The sequence below is a fragment of the Giraffa tippelskirchi genome, chromosome 6 (genome assembly GCF_054371585.1).
Source record: "Giraffa tippelskirchi isolate mGirTip1 chromosome 6, T2T-mGirTip1v1.2.pri, whole genome shotgun sequence".
In the NCBI taxonomy this organism is placed as follows: domain Eukaryota; kingdom Metazoa; phylum Chordata; class Mammalia; order Artiodactyla; family Giraffidae; genus Giraffa; species Giraffa tippelskirchi.
This window is the reverse complement of record NC_137280.1, coordinates 136,275,310-136,296,913: the sequence shown is the minus strand read 5'-3', so window position 1 is coordinate 136,296,913 and position 21,604 is coordinate 136,275,310. Positions and strand designations below refer to the sequence as shown.

Sequence of the window (21,604 nt, the reverse complement as noted above, 5' to 3'; positions counted from 1 at the left end):
TTACCCATAATATGGAAACCTGTTCAATCCATGGGCAAGAACAGTCCAGAGACATAAGGGAATTATTGCCCCCAGGAGCAACCCTCCTGCTCAAAACCATCCAAAGATTTCTCTGCGGCTTGAAGCACATCCAAAGTCCCTGCAGTTTAAATAAGATCCAGACTTATTATCAGATCCTAGAAATATGTATATAATCTGGTCCCTTCCAGTCATTTCAATCTCAACTCTCATATTCTCCTGTCCACTCATTAAGTTCCAGCTGTACTGGCCTTCTTGATGTTTCTGAAACACATCAAGCTTGTTACTGCCTCAAGACCTTTGTACTTGCTATTATTTTTTCTGGGAATACACTTCCCTTAGCTCTTTTGTGATTGACTTTTCATCAGTCAGAACTCAGCCCAAATGACATCTGAGATAAGTCTTCTTTAACCATTCTTGATTAAAAAAATGATACCTGTAGCCTTATGTTAGTATGGTCCCTTTTCTTCACAGCACAGATTATGATCTGCAACTCTCTTAATTCATTAGTTTGCTTGGACATTTTCAGAAATCTCTACTAGAAGAAAAGTTCACATAGGCAGAGACTTGGTCTTGTTTGTTCACTGATGTTTCTTCAAAGCCTAGAATACTTCTTGGTACACAGTAAATCCTCAAGAAGTATTTATTGAATACAATAACACGACTCTCCAGTTTACAGATTAAAAAAAATGTGGATCTGAGAGTTTGAGTTACTTTCCCAAAGTTTTACAGAATTTCTTACAGGTGTGCCTGATTCTAAATCCTACTGCCTTTTGCTTCAGCAAGGTACTGTCAAAAGTGAAGTGTCAGACAGCAGACAGGGCTAGGTGATGAGCAGGTGTTGGATTCTATCATGGAGGCAATCAGAACCAAAAAGGCATACTGATCACACTTTCCCCCAGGAGCCCTGAATTTTCAATGGAACAAGATACTTGAGCAATCTATTGATCTCCCATTTTTGTTATGCTGTACAGGTGATGGGGATCAATGGAGATTTGTACTTTTCTACGCACGACCTTGCAACCTCAATTTGTATTTCCACCCAGATTCCCACAACTTTGCAGAATGCACTGCTCTGAGTGCCCACACTTTACCTAACTTAGTGCCACCGTTTGTGACAGTTCTGCTTTCCCAGCTCCTTCCAATTCAGAGAAACGTCTCCCCTCCTCTCCAGCTCCCTGCTCAGGAAACCAGCACGCCCCACCCAGCTGTCCTCTTACTGAACGTCTGACAAGTACATTGGCCCACAGCCCGCGAAGGGGCGGGGCTTCTGTCTCGGGGGTTCTTTAAAAGGGATCCGAGGTCTGAGCAGTTTCTGAAGCACTAGCTCTCTCGGGGCCTCCTTCCCCAAGCCTGTGCTTTCCTGCCTGCTTTCTTTTTACTTTCTGGCTCAGCTTGGGACGAGCTCATTCCTGAGGAGGCTCAGGTCTTGCATTTTAATAGCAGTGATGGAAAAACATGAGAATGTTTCCTGGATCTACCAACAGGAACTGGAAGATCCCTTCAAGAAATACCTGAACAACACGGATGACTACCTAGCTTTGCTCTGCGGGCCTCGTCGCAGCCACCTCTTCCTCCCGGTGACTGCGGTGTATGCTCTGATTTTTGTGGTGGGGGTCGTTGGTAATCTCCTGGTGTGCCTGGTGATTCTTCGGCACCAGACGATGAAGACCCCCACCAATTACTACCTCTTCAGCTTGGCTGTCTCCGACCTCCTAGTCCTGCTTCTCGGGATGCCCCTGGAAGTCTATGAGATGTGGCGCAACTACCCCTTCCTGTTTGGGCCTGTGGGCTGCTACTTCAAGACGGCCCTCTTCGAGACCGTGTGCTTCGCCTCCATCCTCAGCGTCACCACCGTCAGCGTGGAGCGCTACGTGGCTATCCTCCACCCGTTCCGCGCCAAACTGGAGAGCACCCGGCGCAGGGCCCTCCGCATCCTTGGCATCGTCTGGGGCCTCTCTGTTCTCTTCTCTCTGCCCAACACCAGCATCCATGGCATCAAGCTCCACTACTTCCCCAACGGGTCCTTCATCCCAGGCTCTGCCACCTGTACGATCATCAAGCCCATGTGGATCTATAATTTCATTATCCAGGTCACCTCCTTCCTCTTCTACATCCTCCCCATGACGGTCATCAGTGTCCTCTACTACCTCATGGGGCTCAAGGTGAGTATCTAAGCTGGCTGCAACCCTTAGGGCGGTGTTCCTTCTCTTTTCTCTGACTCAAAGTTCAGAGAAACACTTAGAACTGGAGAAATTCAGAAACGGAAGGGACCTTAGAGAAAAATAGAGTGAACTCAGAGGGGAAACTCAGAAGTTAACAGACCGGCTTTCAGTTGGACAGACAGTAACCACAGCTATAAATCATTTCCTTTAACTCACCTTCCATCATTCTTCCCTCTGTAACTGTAGTTCTCAAACCTAGGTATTCCTACAAATCACCTTGAAACTCTACCATGGGAACTGATGTGTGAGTCCCTTCCTACAGCGAAGTCTGATTCAGGAGGTCTGGGATAGAGCTTCATTTTAAATAGGACAAGGCAGCCACCCCTGGAGAGACTGTTTCATATCCTGTGGTCTCTTTCCTGCCCTCACCTGCTTTGCCTGCATTGAAATTTTCCTCTGCACCACCTTGGTCTGAATATAAAATAAACTATCCCTGTGTAGTTTATACTCCAAGACAGATATATAGTTTTAAAGTCAGACACTTCCTTGTGGTGGTTGCTTTGATCCTTTCGTGGAAATATCATATTAAAATGTAAAAATATGGCCTCAGTGAGATCAACCTGGACTTGTTTTGAACAAGTGGAGTTTGAAGGACAAAGAGGTAAGCAGAGTGCCTAAAATAGATTAGAAGACAGTGTGAATGAGATATAGCTGGAATTAATAGAATATTATTACTTAGTTTGCAACATTTTATAATTAGAGTTTACCTTCATGTGCTCATGGTGATAAACTGATTTTTTTTTCTTTTTTTCTGGATCTAAATTATCTGAAACTGTTGTTTTGTTTTTAAGGAAAGGAGAAGTGAGTCTATATGATTCCTTTCCTGGTATATTCTGCATCCAAAATCACAGAGAGGAAAACTAAACATGACTGTTTTATACCCATTTAAGGAGGTAGTTATGTAGGAAATAGTCATGAGACCATTTAGACTCCCAGGTATGAAGCTCACATATAAGATGCCTTTAAGTAATGTCACACAATTCTCTCCTGGAATTAGTTTTTGTATTTATAAAATGAGAAGTTAACGTCAGATCTTATGTATTAGCACTCCTGATCGCTCTAACAGTCTGTAGTTCCTTAACAAAAGGAAAAGGAAATCTTTGAGTGGGAGCAACGTAAGTTATAAATGAAAGGAAAACAAAGCAGGCATCACATTCATATCCTACGTGGTAAGATGGCTCTGGTACCATGTATTATGGGATAATTAATATACTCCCATCTCAGTGCATCTCTGAGAAAGTTGTGTGTCAAAAATGAGTGTCCCACAGGTGGTCCTTTCACATAAATACTGTGCCTAAAGTGAATGGCAAAGTCCAAGGAGGAAGAACAGATTTTAAGTACCCAGGAGTAAATCTAATCAGGCAGAGAACTGTGCCAGTCTCCTCCTGGTGGACTGGCCCCTGTAATTCCAGAGACATGTGTCAAACCAGACTAGCTCACAGTCACCATGTCTTTAGCAAGCCCTGTGCATCGCACTGTGGGGAAAGGACTTCTGCATGATTCCATGAGCCCTGTGAGAAATATCCACCCCAAATGTACCAATACAATCTCTACTAACAGTGAACAATCACTTGTCTCAGGCCAATTTGGAGGAACTACCTAACTCTGAATAGGAGACACATGTTTCCCCTTCCAAACAATTACTTTAAGTGTCACTTTGTTGTGTTATCATGAATCTACTGCTCCCTGGTTATCAGGAGCTAGGTGACAGACAACAGCTAAGAAACCACCCTAGTGTGCTTTGTGTATGCAGTGCAACTTACAGCATCCTCTTCTCAGGAAGGATGAGGTGTTACCCAGAGGACACTGGGAAAGGAACTATCTGCTTAGAATGTCTCTTTTATAGGAATTTAAAGATTTCTAGACTGAGGGTCAAAAGTAGACCCTAGTCTGTGTCATTGGTCTCAAGACCTTTGCACCTTTTGTTGTATTTTTGCCAGAAACATCCCTACTGCCCACCACCACAATCCATTTTGCCTTTCTAACTCTCACTTATGCTTTAAGTTATACTTTACTCACACTTCCTCCAGGAAGTTCTCCCTGATTCCCTAACTGCCTGGTTCCCCTGTAGGTGCTCATGATTCCTAGTGATTTCCCATCATTGCATTTATCACAATTTATAATTCTATACTTGTGGGTTCCTTAACTTCTTCCTCTCCAACTAGACTATAAGCTCAATGAATGAATGAATGAGCCAAAATTATTTCCTTTATTGTTGGACTTCAGCTTCTCTACCTTCAAAATAGGAGACGTGGAAATATTATCTCAGAAGGCCTTTTTGATCTGAAAGGTTTTAAAGAGATTTGATCAACTCTGATGAGTACTGATTCTCATGGCAAGTCTAAAGATATGACTGAGTCTGGACAAATGCCTTCAGAAGACAGAAAACCAAGACTGATGAAATCCCAGGAGCAGGAAAGAAGGAAGGGAGCCATATGTGTGCTAAAAATTGACCACTCAGAGCTGCTTCATCATTCCAGGACTCAAGTCTCCAATGAGCTGCTCTCTATGGTTCTAACATGATGGAGATGGAAAATAGCCAATCCCAGGGCTAGTCCCTTCCCATCTCCTGCATGCAGCATTAATGCTTGAACTGGAGAGGATGTATTATGAATAGTAGCAGAATTCAGCCAGGGCAAACAGGATTGGACTGATTTTTTTTTTTTTTTTTTAATAAACAGATTTTGTTCAGATTGTGGAGATACACAAAAGCTGTAATTATATCTTGGTATTCTAAAGTTATATAAATGAAATCACAAGCTATATAAATGAATCACTGGTAAAATGATTTTAAGCAATATAAACAACTGATAAGGATTATCTGATTGATAATCAACACCATGTCTCCCTTCACCTTTTATCATACATAGCTAAAAGGACTGGAGTAGCAAGACTTCCGAACTTCCTACAGAGTGATGACAATTTTCCTCTCCTCTTTTTGTAACCTCAATTTTAAAATAAATGTTTAGGGGTGGGTGGAAATAATCAATAGGTAAATATATACTTTGTCAAACATCTGAAGGGAAATGAAATTATTCAACCAAAAATAATGCAGCATTTAATAATGCAGCATTTAATACTGGCTAAACAAATTGTTTGGATTCTATTCTGCTATGTTAAACCCCTTCAAATTCTGTTGAAACCATGTGTAACATGCATAAATATTCTGTTTCTCACTCTTCTTCTAGTTGAATAGTTGTGTCACTGTAACCTAAGAAAGCCAAAATGTAAGTAATGATTAATACACACGTGAATTTTCTTTTCAGTGCAAACTACACTGAAAAAGAAGCCTGTTCCTAAAAGGATTGTGGGAGCCATTTGCCAGCTGTTTGATTTAAGCAAACTGTTCCCTGGAGTAGAAAAATTTCTAATGAGAACTGTTGAATGCACCCAGGGAAGTGACTAATAGATCTTAATAATCTTTCACTGTTCTTGATTATAGACTGGAATCAAATAATGGAATAACTATCTTGTAATAAGGACAAATGTTTTAAATGGTATGAAATAATCAGAAACTTTAGTAGATTTAATTGAAGGTGAGTTAGAAAGATTTGTAGTTTGATTTATTGCTCTAACCTTAAACACAAGTGTTTCTCTTCTCAGTGTATCTGGATACTTATTTGTGTCAACACAAGTATAGCTTGTGGGTGAGTGGTACCATGAGAAGAATTTCTAGAAGGGACTCCATCATACAGATGAGTGGCCCCACGGCTATAAATAAATATTTCATGAAAATGTATTATGCCTTTTGAGTAAATGCAGGACAATAATCAGAATCACTATATGATTTTTTTTTTTTCTTTTGGCCACACCACATGGCTTGCAGGATCTCAGTTCCCTGACCAGGGATTGAACCCTGACCACAGCAGTGAAAGCCCAAGAATCCTAACCACAAGGCCACCAGGGAACTCCCAGGATCACGATATATAATTTACTGAGTATCATGTGCCAGCCATTGAGTTAAGACCTCTACCTGCATTCTTTTCTTGTACTCTTATATTCCTGGGAAGCCCTTATTCTTATATAAATAACATCTTATCATCTTTAGTTCCTTCTCATTTATTCCTAATAACTTCACAATATTTCCCCCTATTTCTTTCCAAGTTCTAGATGACTGCAAAGAGTCAAATCTCATGGAACCTTAGTCCTCTACTTTCTGAAGACACAGAAATATGTAGAGAACACCAATACATTCAAGATGGCCAGGTTTATTAATCATCCACGCAGATACTTCAGGGTAGTGTAGCGTGGAGAGCTACCTGACTTTGAGGAGCATATCTGTCTTTTAGATAGACAGGATATTGATTTGTTGAACTTTGGAGGTAACTTTTAATGATCCTTTCTTCCAAGTCTTATTTAATTTTAAATACCTTCTCTAAAATATTTTGTAAAAACACCATCCAGCCCAGGAAGGTCACTGATTCTTATAGAAGTCTAAATCTGTTCCATTGTTGCACAGACCACCCTAATTTCTTCTTTAGCTGGAACTGAAATATGTCTCCTTATAACTCAATCAATTGATCCTAATTTACACAGGTTATAAAACAGGTTGAATTTTCCTCCCACTGATGGCCTCAGTTTGTCAGGACCTTCCACACTGTGAAGAGGAAACTCCAACTCAGTCTGGCTAAATACAAGATGGAGCATAGACCTGAAAAATCCAGAAGGAGAGCTGGCTCTTGGGGAAGATTAATCTAGTAAGACACACAGTGACAGCAAGGATCTAGCTTTCTTTCTGGTTTTTTGCTCTTCTGTCTGTAGTGTTGCTTTCAACCTCGAAATCTGCATAGCAGCCCATTGGTGGCTCCAAGCACATTCCTCATGGTGAGGAGGAAAAAAACAAACAACTCTCCCTGGCAGTTCCAATAAAAGAGGAATGAAACTTTCAATCCTAATAGTATAAGGAAGTATCTGAAATCTCATTGGTCTCAATTATCCAACCACTCTGACTGAAGGGTGACAACTAAATTATATAGAGACTAAATGTGGTTCTGGGATTTCCCTGGTGGCTCAGTGATAAAGAACCTGTCTACCAATGCAGGAGACATGGGTTCTATCCCTGGAGAAATGGTTACCCAATTCAGTATTCTTGCTGGGAAATCCCTTCACATGATAGCATAGATTTAATGAAAGTGAAAGTGTTAGTCACTCAGTCGTGTCCCACTCTTACAGATCCCATGGACTGTAGTCCACCAGGCTTCTCTGTCCGTAGAATTCTCCAGGTAAGAATACTGGAGTGGGTTGCTATTCCCTTCTCCAGGGGATCTTTCCGACCCAGGGATTAAACCCAGGTCTCCTGCATTGCAGGCAGATTCTTTACCGTCTGAGCCACCAGGGAAGCCCATAGGACAAATGGTTGCCTGTAACTTGGCCACAACCATCTATACAGTTGAGTTAGGTAACCTGAGTCCAGTTCCACCTCCAACTTATTGTTAAACATTTAGCTAATTCTTACATTTCTCTGGGGGCTTCCCTGGTAGCTCAGCTGGTAAAGAATCCCCCTGCAATGCAGGAGACCCAATTCGATTCCTGGGTCGGGAAGATTCTCTAGAGAAGGAAGGGATAGGCTGCCCACTCCAGTATTCTTGGACTGCCCTGGTGGCTCAGACAGTAAAGAATCCACCTGCAATGAGGGAGACCGGGGTTCCAGCCCTAGTTGGGAAGATCCCCTGGAGAAGGAATAGGCTACCCACTCCAGTATTTTGGCCTGGAGAATTCCATGGACAGAGGAGCCTGGCAGGCTACAGTCCATGGGGTTGTAAAGAAACATGACTGAGCCACTTTCACTTTCACTTTACACTTCTCTTAGTTTTGTTTTGTTTTGTTTTTTAGCTTGCAAAATGAGTGTTAGACTCATACTTCTTAGATCTTAATGGGAGGAAAAACTGTTTCCCTTTCTTTATATCTCTTTGCATTTCCCTTGCAGCTGAAGAAAGACCAACAACTTGAGGCAGATAAAGTGACTGCAAATATTCAAAGACCATCCAGAAAATCAGTCACTAAAATGCTGTGTGAGTCCTCTATTTTGTAATTATTTGTTTGTTAAAGCAAAGCAGTTATATTTGGTATGATTAAGTGTTGCTGATATCAGATCAAAATTCTCTTCAAGCAAAATATCATGTCCTGTTCTTCCATGGCTTACTCAAGCATCTAGGGCCTGCCTATTTTGTTCTGTTTTAAAGACCTCAGAAAAACACACTAAACTGCATCCATTATAATACACTCTGTTCAGTTTTTGGTAAATCATATCCACTCTCAGAGCCTTCAAGTATCTCTTTTCCCTTTTAAAATGAGCAGGTGGTTCTTAACCTATTTTGCATTATGAGTTTCTTTATAAGTATTATGGAAACAGTGAGTTTTCCACTCAGAAAATATGTAAATTAACATCCATCAAATGTTTGATAGTCCATTTCAGGGGATCACAAAACCCTCTAATACCAAGTTTGGACTTCGTGAAATCTTTTACTTCCAGAATAAGAACAGCTGGTTAAGAATATTTTAAGCAGTCATTCCTCCTATGACATTGCATGATTTTATATAAACAGTACACTCTTTTATATAGATAAGATTTTAAGACAAAATCCAGGTATTGATCCACACTCTCTCAAAAGAATGTTATAAAAATACAAGATCCAGCACTAGTCTAACAAGATACTGATCAATTAGAGAAAGGAGGTTTGTGATCAACTTTCCAACTCAAAATGTGAGGTTTAGAAGAAAAAAAAATCTTCCAGGATAATATGCATACGAAACATTCACTGCAACTATGTGATGTATATGAACAACAACAATAAAACCTGTGAGGTCACTAAAATATGTCTTTTCAGCTCTACTAATCATCTTCTTGGAAATTTTTTACCACCTGTTAGCACCTGACTTTCTCTACCAAGCAATCTAGTCCCTTCAGTATTTCTCTCCCTTCCTTTTTGAACATAATCTTTCACTAAGAGACTTGAAGTGTACTCACATTAACGTTACAATGATAAAATATACCGTGAACCCTTTGCTTTTTGCAAGCAGAGGGTTTAATTTTAACAGGAATTAAAATTTTTAACTAGAGGAAATTGTAGACAGTAGTAAGCAGATTAGGGACATTTTCTTCAAGGGTAAATTCAGAAGAATCTTCCAAGCAGTCCTGAAACCACAAAAAGCAGGCAGACAACTTACTCTGAGTATGTTTAGTGCCAGTGGAAAACATATGTACTGTTTACTATGAAAAACATCAAATGTGCTCATGGGTTCAGAGAACTGTAAAGTGAACACCAAAGTACCCATCATCCAGCTTTAAAAGTTATCAATGCATAGCTAATCTTGCTTCCTCTACATTTCTATCTCTCCTTTAGCCCCTACAAGATTATTTTGAAGTAGATCTCAAAAGAAAAAGAAGGAAAAGTATTTTACAACTCCAGGAGAGAAGAAAAAACATACATATTTATATTCGTGGAGATTAAATACCCTATAGAGAAACTCTGGTAGCACCAATCTCTGTCTGGGGAACTGAAAGTAAGAAACTAGAAGGTGCAACTTCCTGTGAATCTGTAATGATTTAAAAACAAAAAGTAAAAACAAACATAAAGCAACTGGAAGGAATTCTGTGCCCTAGCAATTTATAACAGACACATCCCCATTCCAATCCAGAGATGCTTATAGTATGTTCATGGTTGTTCAGTCTTTCTCTTTTCCCTGACTTCTTGCAGAATTTTAAATGATTAAAATCATAAAAGCTTCTATTTTTTCTAGACTAACAATATAAATTCATACTGCACTTCATAGTTTATTAATCTATAACTTCCAAGAACACTGACTTGCTTGAGCACAATCATTTTACTTATATATCCAGTGTATGTGGTTACAACAGTCTACTGGCAAATAATTTATGTTCCACAGTAGAATGTTTTCAGAAGTTTGAATACATTCAATGCTATTTTAACACCTTAAAGGAAACTTACATTATACAAGAAATCTTGTACAACCATTTGGGAAACTGATTCTCAATCCTATAGAATTCTTTCTTATGTTTACATATTCTGTGTAGAAGTTCTGTAGGATCTAGTGACCTTTAGGAAGTATAACTTAACAAAGATGAAGGGCAAATGCTAGCAGGAACTCGGAGGGAGTAGTATACCTCTTCTTGCTTTGACTGCCTTCTGCTCTCCCCTTCATCCTCCTTTTCCAGTTGTCTTGGTCTTAGTGTTTGCTATCTGCTGGGCCCCATTCCACGCTGATCGGCTCTTCTTCAGCTTTGTGGAGGAGTGGACTGAACCCCTGGCTGCTGTGTTCAATCTCATCCATGTGGTGTCAGGTAAAAGTGCAGATCCTTTGGGTGAATCACAAGTGTTCAGCTACTTGTAGCTTTTTCATCTTGCTTAGAGCAAGTAGGTTCTATCTGTATATACCAATTTATCATGGAGATTTGCCAGGCATATATACATATAATGAAGACACTTGATTTTTATTGTATTTAAATATTGATTAAGTAGGTTACTGGCTCAAAAGAAATATACCATGTTACTACTTTAGACACTATTTTATGAAAACCCTCAACTGTAAACATGATGATCACAGCAGGAAAATGGTCTAAGGAATGATTCCTTTGGTTTTTCTGCCAATGGCCATGGGACTTAATTGGTTTTTATTTATTAAACATACATGTCCCTGAAATCCGGTATTGTCTTCAGCAAGTGTTACATCTTCATAAAAGCCAGCCAAAGGGCATTCATGGGACGTCAAGTTCTGCTTTTAGGCCACTTTAATGCTGCTCATTAAGGACATCATAGACTGGTGGAGAGTGGTGGAAAGGTTGCTGAATCGGAGGGCCTTGATTTGCATCTCAGTACCATTAATATTCTTAGCAATTTGCAAAACATGGATTCCTTCTTTCCCAAGTTTCCTCAACTATAATATGGTAATAATGTCTGTTCTATACACACCACAGGCTGATGCATGCTAAGTCACTTCAGTCATGTCCAACTCTTTGAAACCCCATGGACTGTAGCCTTTCAGGCTCCTCTGTCCATGGAATTTTCCAGGTAAGAAAACTGGAGTGGGTTGCCATTTCCTACTCCAGGGTATCTTCCCAATCTAGGGATCGAACCGCATCTCTTACATTTCCTGCATTGACAGGTGGGTTCTTAACCACTAGTGCCACCTGGAAAGCCCACAGGCTGATGGTGAGAACCAAATAAAATAATAGCTATTAAAGAACTTTTTAAATTATAGTATATCTTTCTATGACTATCACAAGTTTATAAAGTAAACATTATCATCAACATTTTATTGTTAAATAAACAGTTCTACAAAGAAGAAATGACTTGTCCAAAATAATGGGCAAATAGTAAAATTAAGACTCAGGCTTGAGTCACCTAAGTTCAAGTTCAGGGTTCCTTCCTCTCAAATGGAGGGAAGGATGGTCCCCCAAGTCTTTCTTTCTCAGTTAGTGTAACTGTTAGCCTTAAGTTCAGACCACTTTTATCCCTCTGCCTCTGCTAAGTCACTGGCTGGGTCTACAAGCTCTTTATCAAAGACAGAGACATCATTATGGAGAAAAGATAAGAGCAATTTGTAAAAATTAAAGTCCAGATATACACAGAGCAATAACAGTCATATGTATACTGAATACCATATATATTATCTGTTTTCTACCACCATTTTTTTTTTTTTTTATTCAGCAGGGCTTGTGTACAGCTTATAACTGGACATTAGGACCTTCCTCCGTGTTAAACTATTTATTATTCTGAATATCTCAAACATGTTTGTAGCTCTGATCTTTGTGGTTTGTCTGAGAAATGGAAGTGTTTAAATAATATACACACTACTATATATATAATAGATAACTAATAAAGACCTACTGTGTAGCACAGGGATTCTATTAAATACTCTGTATAGGTGTATATGGGAATACAATTTTTAAAAAAGGATATATGTATATGCATAATTGACTCACTTCGCTGTATAACCAAAACCAACACAACATTGCAAATCAACTATACTTCAATAAAAAGTGTTTTAAATAAATTATTCTTTTTAAAAAAATTGGAAAACACGCAAGATCACATGAGGCTTCACTAGTAGACTACACTTCTCCAGAGGCATCAAGACAACCATTTTAAGATTCCCAAGTTGTGGCATTTACAACGCAATAACATTTTCCTATTAACACATAATTCTTCCCTCCCCGACCCTACCAACCAGATGATATCTAAACCTCTTAAATGCTGTGCCCAAAACGCCCCCAACTTGCCTTCAGACCCTCAGATTATAGTATTTTCAATTCATAAACCATATACTCTCCAAGTTGGTGAATTAGGGGTTTCTGCACACCGTGCATTACTCTTGCATAATAACTGTTCCCGTCTCAGTACACTGGTGCATGCTGTGCCTTCTACCTCTCTTCCACTCCTCTCTTGAGACCCCCTCCTCTCTTCCCCAATGTCTCCTACCCATTTCATGGTCTGGTTAGAGTCCAGTCACCCCCATTAGACTTGTCATGATCATTAGAGTTCTTGTGCTTATGTGAATTTCCATAACATGACTGTTAGTATCACATACCTTGCTCTTTTCTTAACAGATATTGTTAGGTATCATCCTCTTGTTAATTACTGAAATCAGGCATAAATCTCATCTCTGTAATACTATCCTAAATCCTTGGAGAACAAAGTCTAAATCCACTATCTTCCAGTGTGCCTCAAAGTCACATAATAAAAGTTCAATCAGTATTTCTTTATTGAACAAATTAACAGTGTACAGAAATGCATCCCCCTCCCCCGCAAGTCTGCAGACCTTCCTCCCTGGGTTTCCTAGATGGCTCAGTGGTAAACAATTCCCTGCAATGCAGGAAACTTGGGTTAGATCTCTGGGTCAGGAAGATCCTATGGAGGAGGGCATGGCAACCCACTCCAGTATTTTTGCCTGGAAAATCCAATGGACAGGGGAGACTGGTGGGCTATAGTCCACACAGTCGCAAAAGAGTCAGACAGGACTTTGCGACTAAACAATGACACTCCTCTGTGCCCAGTTCTGTCCACCGGCAAATGGCCCTCTATGCGTCCTGAGCTATATAAATGAGAACGACAATGAATGTGTTGAGCATAGCAGCTATCACTTGTTTTATATTCTTATTCTCAACCCTTCTGTGGATAGTACCTCAGCTTTATACTCACAATAATGCAGGGAGGTGGGTTAAAATGGTATTATCATCTCCATTTTACAGAGAACAAGAAATTGAAGTGCCAGTTCTGTACAGGGTCACAGAATAAGCAAGGGCCAAGATCAGAAACTTAAGTCCTCTGATTCTTTAGGCTCCCAGGGGCCTTGAGGAAATAAAATAGGATGTGGTAATAAATGAAAAGTGTATATCAACCAAGAAAATGGCAGTGTGTAAGGCATTTGGTGGATAAAACAAATGGAAAGCAATACAAGAATTCATTAAGGTTGGAAATAAGGTGGGAAGAGCCATCAAGGGGAAGGAATTGGCAGGGAAAGGACACTGGGGAATGCTTCTTTGAAGAGTTATTTGGCATCATAAGGAGTCTTACCAGAGATTATGCCTTGACTGATTTACTATTCCTCCATTACTTGCAGTTTCAAATGATAGACTGAAGCATAAAATAAAAACATCTCTTTCCTCTGATACTTGAGCATCTCTCGTTAATGCTATGGGAACTTGTTCTTTAATTAAACAAGTGGGGATCAAAGGAAGTTGCTGAACATCTCAGAGAGATCCCATGCCAGTTTAAATTTTTCCAAGACTCTTTAATCTTTCTAGGTTTGGTTCCTAAAGTACACAGGTGGTAGATGTGTTCAGAGCATTTTGTATTCTCAGAGTCTTGTATATATCATCACTTCCAAAAGAGGCAGTCAAAGGCGTGTGAGAGCTTTATTAAACATTCACGCGTCTGCGTGTGGTGCCTCCCCCCTCAGCTTCCCCTCAGCCTGTCTCTTAATCCTCTGCGTTCCAGGTGTCTTCTTCTACCTGAGCTCAGCGGTCAACCCCATTATCTACAACCTGCTCTCTCGCCGCTTCCGAGCAGCATTCCGGACCGTGATCCCTCCTTCCTGCCAACAGCAGCACCCCCATAACCACCCACTGGGGCCATCTGTGCAGCGGAACATCCTCCTGACAGAATGCCCCCTTGTGGAGCTGACTGAGGATGCAGGTCCCCAGTTCCCTTGTCAGCTGTCCGTCTTCAGCTCTCACCTTCCCATAGCCCTCTGTACTGGACAGGCACCGAGAAAGGAACTCTCCAAGAGTTGACATCCCTGTGTGGTTCTGTACTCTGGAGGGGTGGGGGGATAGGCCATAATTTATGCATCCTTATATGATATTAAGGAGGTAAAATGACTCTTGGAACTTACATATCCAATTCTAGTTTTTTCCCCAACAAATGTGAAAATTGCTACTTAAATCCTTATTTAAAACCCAGAACCTCTTGATTTTTAGTTAGTTTTCCACTGTCTTAACTGCTTCATGTCCTTCACTAGTTCATGAAAAGAGCATGACTAACAAGTCACAGCACCTATACTCTGAGTCATTCTCACAATTGGGAACGGTTTGTCTTGCTATTAACACTCTGAGCCAGGCTGTCGTTCTTACAACCAGTGGTCCCTATGAGCCACAGAGGGAGACATTGAAATGCTGTTAATATAATTTGAGGGGCCCATGCCAGTTCTTCCACAGCAGTCTGTCTACCCTGCTTCATACTGTTCAATTACAATGTGATTCCTTGGAGTCCTGAAGCCTTTGACGTAAAGAGTCCTGATAACATAAGAATGCTCTTCAGAATTAATATTCCCACCATTCTATTAATGATCCCCAAGTCATTATCAGTCATTCCTCACCAGGGATGAAATCAGATACAAGCTCCACTTGGAGAAGAATGGGAAGAAAGAGAATACGGTGGAAGGTCCGAAGAGTCAACCTACACTACACACAAACTTATTTGTTTTCATCATTTGGTCTAGACCTGGATTTCTATTAACTTGTGTCATAAATAGATGTATGTCTACTGTCTCATAAAAAGGACAAGTCAAGTGATAGCTACTGGTCTCAAACTCATGACTTTTCCTACTCAATCCTTCATTGCCTCTGTTGCCCTCATCACTCCTATAGTGGCCACCATTGCATCGTCACAACTGTTATACATCTCTGCTCAAGTTCAATTACTTGCTCTTATGAAGTCACACCCCAGTTTCTCCAGCTGCATATGTTTGCTTACAGAATGCTCTCTATACCTCCAATCTTCATCAGATGTGATCCTACCCATTCTTCAATATCTAGCTCATTGTGGTACCTCTTCCATGAAGCCTTGCTTGATTTATTCCAATAGGAGTATCATCTGATTTTTCTATCAGTTTATGTATCTTAAGCTTTTCCTTCAGCCTGCTTTGTATTTCCATGATTTATATTCTTGCTTTGCTAGAATGTAAATGTGTCAAAGACACGAAGTATCCTGTGTTCCTTTTTGCTGTTACTGGAGTCCTGACAACATATCAATTACCATAAATATGTAGTAAATAAGTTGACCTCACATTCCAATGTACTGAGCCAAAAAACGGCTCCACAGGAAACCATGTTAAAGAGGCAAAAGACCAAGATTCTGCTTCTGACAGGGACATCTGACCTTCAGGTGGCCATTTAATCAGCTGTGATTACAATGGCATGCCTGCTGTGTCTGCAGTGTGAGAAGGCTCTTCTCAGCCCCAGGCCTTACTGATGCTGAAACATGCAAGCTCCAGCTTTTAGTCTGAATTTTCCCCAAGTTGAAAGGACCATTCTACTAATAAATGAGGATATTGGTCTCTGACATTATTTTCTAACTGAACAGTCATCTTCAAAGTAATTCAATATATTTTTTAAATCTCTTAGCTAATGATAAGCCAATGTTAATGAATCTGAATTCTTAGTGATGGTTTATGTTGGTGAGCAAAAATTCTCTGGCCATTTAGAGATTAAGTTGAAAAGACTCAACAAAAGAAAAACCTCAAGAAACAGACAATTGAGTTTCTTTCTTGACTTTTGAAGGTCTAGTACAATTACTGTCTTTAACATCAACTCCAAAGGAAACACTACTAAAACTGAACCTAGTAATCTGGTTGCTTGATTAAAACTTTAGTCTCTTTTTTAAAATCCTCATTTTTCTTTCTTAAAGATGTCAAAATCAAAAAATGATTATTAATTCTTTCATTCAACAAATTTTCAGAACCTATTAGGTAATGTGCATTGTAGCATCACCTGACCTTTAAATTATTTATCTAGTAGAAGAAATGATTATTTTTGAAAATCATTACACAATTGTTTAAATCTAATTGTGAAGTGTGCCACAAAATCCAAATATAAGCACTGTGGGACTATATATAAAAAAACAGTGTTTGATCAAGTCAGAGAGCAATAGGTTTAACTAAGCGTAACACTAAAAAAGGAGAGAAAAGTGTTAAGGTTTTGTCTATAGAGACATACATACATATGCACATACATACATACAGGAAGCTTATATTTCCTATAATATAAAGAATATTTCCTTCAATGAAACTTGAAGTCCTAGAGTTACCTTATAGAACAGGTCACACAAAATAAGTAGAATAAAGGGAGAAACTAAAACTTAAATTGTTCAGTGTTACTCAGTAGAGCACTTCATCATCTCTTGAGTTCCTTGTGATCCCTGAACTTGAGGATAATGACAGAAGAGGCCAGACAATAAACACAATTAACAACGTACTGGCAATTCAACTCCACTGCAATGACAAAGTGATTTTTGAGCTCTCTAGTGATTTACAAACTTAGTGAACAGAAGCAAAGATATTCAGACTGTTGCTTGCCAAATTAGTTTGGCCCAAAGTGATAGCAGCGATGATTAATCTGAGACCCATGGACAAATTTCAGGAGGTACAAGAATCCCCTGAAATCACAGTCGTAATTCTTAGAGTGTACTTTTTTTTCTTGTAGAGAAAATTCATAGCTTTGATTTGCTCTTCAAAGTAGTCTATGACTTAAATGATTATAATCACTGTTCTAAAGCGTCCTTAACAGTCTTACATAAAGATTCTCTCTTAATGGATGAGTTGCAGTTGAATGAAGGTACTGCAGGATAATTAACAAGTATCATTATTCCAACATAATTGTCCAGTATGTAAGAATTAGCTGTTTATTTGTGTTCTGGCTTGAACTTGTTTACAGAAGTTTATTATTACCTGTTTAGAATTTTGAGTGGAAGCTGTCAAAGGATAGGTAGCTTGACATCAGCCACAGTGGAAATATTTATGCCACAGAAACTGGCCAACACTGCCCATCAAAGACCTGGCTTATCAGCACACCATTATCAATATGCTGGCAATCCTCCAGCTTGCTACAATATATGTGATTTGTTTGTAGAATAGATCCCCAATAGCACCACTATAATTACAGACTAATTAAAGTTGCAGTTAACTCATTGGGGGAAAAAAAAAAGTCAATGGACCAGATTTTGACCAAAGAGGTAAGAGATAAAAATAAGCTAAAGCATACTAATTATGACATGAAAGACTCATCAGCATTTTATAATTAACCTTGAGTGGAAGAATTACCCTTGGATGATATCCATTAAAACTAGTGCAGAAAAAAGCAACAGATCAAATTTTCTTCCCTATACATCTGTTTCTAAATACCCCACAGGATTCATTGCAAAAAGATGCAAAATTTCTACATTCTCTCTTCTTGGCTTGACACCTCATTTTTTAAATATGTGGAAAGTGCAAGCCAAGCAAAGGTTCGGTTCATCTAAACAATCTATTTCCTCTCTTTTTATCCTTTTAAATCATTATACCATATTTAGACTCTACATTAGATATGCATATGCTATACTTTAGAAATATCTCCCAGGTTATGTCAATGTTTGAAAGTTTTAACTAACATAGCCTAGAAATTGTTGCATATATCCAAATTACACATGAGAAATATACACACTGTGAAAATATATATATATATGAATTCAGTAGGCTAAAATGGTTAGACTGAGCTGGTAAAAATAAAATAAAAAGCCTATTCTAAAAAAAAAGCACTTCATTCATTTCAAATACATGAAATTACTTGTATATTAAGAACCCCACGTTAATGCATAGATAAGAACATATTGTTAATAAAATAAAATATTTTTAAAACTAGATCTTAATAGGGCTTGGGTAAATATTGCTTATTTGAATATTATAGTAACACATAGCATATCATAATTTCATACTTCCCTTTATAAACACTGAAAAGTTTAATACTGATCATAACTTGATTACCAATTCTTTAATAATACAAACTGAAGTAAGTTTTACTTCATAACATTCATCTGTACTCTTAGCTCGGTAAGTTCTCACAGCTTCACTAAGAGGGAGGTATTGTATTCCCCCTTTACAGTTGACAAAATCTAATTTAGCCTCACTTTACACTCAGGGAAATAGACAAGCAAGCACAAAGTGTGAGTGAGACATACAATGGTAAGTATTTATGTCTCATTCATACGCCTGCAGGTTGTAGCTGGGCTGGCTCCACTCCAACTGAGGCGGGGCACTGATGAAGACCAGTGGCCACCTGGAGTACCTGCTTCTCGTGGCCAGCAAGTCACATGGTCAACTCCAAAGTCAGGGGGCCCAGCAGTACATGTCAATCTCTAGGAGGCCCTGGCCCCACCAAGGGTGGGAGGTATAGCACTACCGCAGAGAGTGAAATGATGATCAAGGACACACATCCAGTAAGCAGTACGGTGAGTTTGAACCCAGAACTATCTGACTCCAGTATCTGTGGTTCCCCACATCACTACACTAATTCCAAGTGAGACTCTTACTTCATCAAAAAGCCTCTCAGTTTAATGTCATCCCCAAATATTACCTCTCCATTGACTTTCCATTAGATCATTAATACAGACAAGACAGCAGACACAGAATTCAAGTGCATTGACACAGAATCTGATGCCTGCGTTCAAGTTCTGGCTGTGAGATGATTAGTCGTGTGACCTTGGGCAAGTTACCTAATCTCCCTGTGGCCCAGTTTCCCTGTCTATAAAATGGACATAATGACAGTATCTATATCTGAGTGACGACATAAGGATTAAATAAGTTAATATGTGATTTGTGACATTGTTTGACACCTAGGAAGTGCTATAAGAAGTGTGGGAAAATGACATAGGAATGGGAACATTTGTTTCATGAAGATATATTTTTTAACCCCATTTTATTTTGTTTACAGTTTTTAGGAACTGTAAACTCTCTGACAGCATTCAAACATAAGGTGATTTGAACAAGTGCTACACCAGGAACTGTGTCAGGCGTGTTTGTTTTTGTTTTGTAGCCATTTCCACTACATAAACAAGCTGCCCAAGATGCTATCACCAACTGCTAAGGTTTCATGAATAATGAAGGCACAAATATGTATTAAAGACTGTTTCTCTGTTAGATAAAAGATTAATCAATATTTTGATAGGGCAGTCAGCAGAACTATAAGGTATCAGGCTGCTAAGGAACAGCCATGCATATTAATTGCTTCTGAAGCCCTTCAGCCTGTTTTCATCTAGGGAATTAAATGTCTGATTTCTGGCTTTCCAAATGAGAAGACAGGGCTAAGGCTCCAATTAATGTGGTCACTCTAGTATAAACACCAAGCTCAGAGATGAGTAACAAGGAGAAAAGCCACTGGGGTATTAACTGGTACACTATTTCCAGTACATGTAGAAAAGGATATTTAGCTGCTTCCCCAAAACTCAGTATCAAATTCATATCATATGTGGCTATTTTATTGGACACTTACTAGGAGGCAGATCCTGGGCCATGTGCTTGACATCTTTATCAAGTAAATCTTACAACAATCCCCATTTGACAGATGGGATAACTAAGGCTTGACAAGGATAACTGAGCTGCGATTCATACAAACGAATAAATGAAAGGGCCAGGAGCCAAAAGCAAGAAGTAGGACTGGAAATTTATTAATTGCTCTGCATCTATACTCTATTCAGTGCCCCACCCCAGCAAATACTAAATACACATCAAGATGCAGACATTGAGCTCGATCTAAAGACACAGAGAATGGGGACTTCCCTGATGGTTCAGTGGCTAAGATTTCATGCTCCCAATACAGGAGGACCACGTTCAACCCCTGATCAGGGAACTAGATCTCCCATGCCACAACTGAGAATTCACATGTCACAACTAAAGATCCCACATACCATAACTGAGACCTGGGACAAGTCAAATAAATAACAAATATTTTAAAAATAAAAACACAGAATTAATAACAAATAAGTCCTTATCCTTAACCTACTGAATCTATGGTTATTCAAATTTACTAATTGAAAGGAAATTTACATTCATTTTTTTCATTATGTATTCTTAACTCGGACCCTAACTGAATGGAGACAGGTAGCCTGTTTTAAACTCCTATACAACTTATGAAATTTATAGAGATTTAGAGAATGGAGTCTTCAAGATCATCTAACCCAACATTTCTTCCATACATCCATAATAGTTATTGACACTATTCCAGCTACTGTACTAAGAGCTTTATATTTACCATCTGATTTAATCTTCCTCCAAATCCTAAGAGATGAACATTATTATAATCCTCATTCCATAGAAGAAAGATACCTTTAAACACAGAGGTTATGGAACTTGCCCAAGGTCACACAGGTAATAATTGTTGAAGATGAAGTTTAACTCACTACTGTTCAAGTTGGTTTTAGAAAAGGCAGAAGAACCAGAGATCAAATTGCCAATATCCGATGGATCACCGAAAAAGCAAGAGAGTTCCAGAAACACATCTATTTCTGCTTTATTGACTATGCCAAAGCTTTTAACTGTGTGGATCACAAGAAACTGTGGAAAATTCTTCAAGAGATGGGAATACCAGACCACCTGACCTGCCTCTTGAGAAACCTGTATGCAGGTCAGGAAGCAACAGTTAGAACTGGACATGGAACAACAGACTGGTTCCAAATAGGAAAAGGAGTATGTCAAGGCTGTATATTGTCACCCTGCTTATTTAACTTATATGCAGAGTACACATCATGAGAAACGCTGGGCTGGAGGAAGCACAAGCTGGAATCAAGATTGCCGGGAGAAATATCAATAACCACAGATATGCGGATGACACCACCCTTATGGCAGAAAGTGAAGAAGAACTAAAGAGCCTCTTGATGAAAATGAAAGAGGAGAATGAAAAAGTTGGCTTAAAGCTCAACATTCAGAAAACTAAGATCATGGCATCTGGTCCCATCACTCCATGGGAAATAGATGGGGAAACAGTGGCTGACTTGATTTTTCTGGGCTCCAAAATCACTGCAGATGGTGATTGCAGCCATGAAATTAAAAGACACTTACTCCTTGGAAGGAAAGTTATGACCAACCTAGACAGC

At 39.2% G+C, this 21,604-nt stretch overlaps 2 protein-coding genes across 4 annotated transcripts in view; one reads left to right on the top strand and one right to left on the bottom strand.

Annotated features, from left to right (window-relative positions):
* The window catches only part of LOC145508724 (uncharacterized), an 885,448-nt gene that overhangs the window by 277,060 nt on the left and 586,784 nt on the right, over window positions 1–21,604 (bottom strand). The gene's annotated exons all lie outside the window — the stretch shown is intronic.
* Window positions 1,342–14,496, top strand: NMUR2 (neuromedin U receptor 2). Its single transcript, XM_081495974.1, has 4 exons — window positions 1,342–2,183; window positions 8,170–8,254; window positions 10,420–10,545; window positions 14,201–14,496. The coding sequence occupies exons 1-4, from the start codon at window positions 1,467–1,469 to the stop codon at window positions 14,494–14,496; spliced, it is 1,224 nt and encodes a 407-aa protein (XP_081352100.1). The 5' UTR covers window positions 1,342–1,466.

Bases quoted from the DNA above. Each gene is read 5' to 3' on its own strand.
- NMUR2 (XM_081495974.1), top strand. From the start codon at position 1,467: ATGGAAAAACATGAGAATGTTTCCTGGATCTACCAACAGGAACTGGAA. The intron at 2,184-8,169 runs GTGAGTATCTAA...TTTCCCTTGCAG, and splicing joins ACTACCTCATGGGGCTCAAG to CTGAAGAAAGACCAACAACT. The intron at 10,546-14,200 runs GTAAAAGTGCAG...TCTGCGTTCCAG, and splicing joins TCTCATCCATGTGGTGTCAG to GTGTCTTCTTCTACCTGAGC.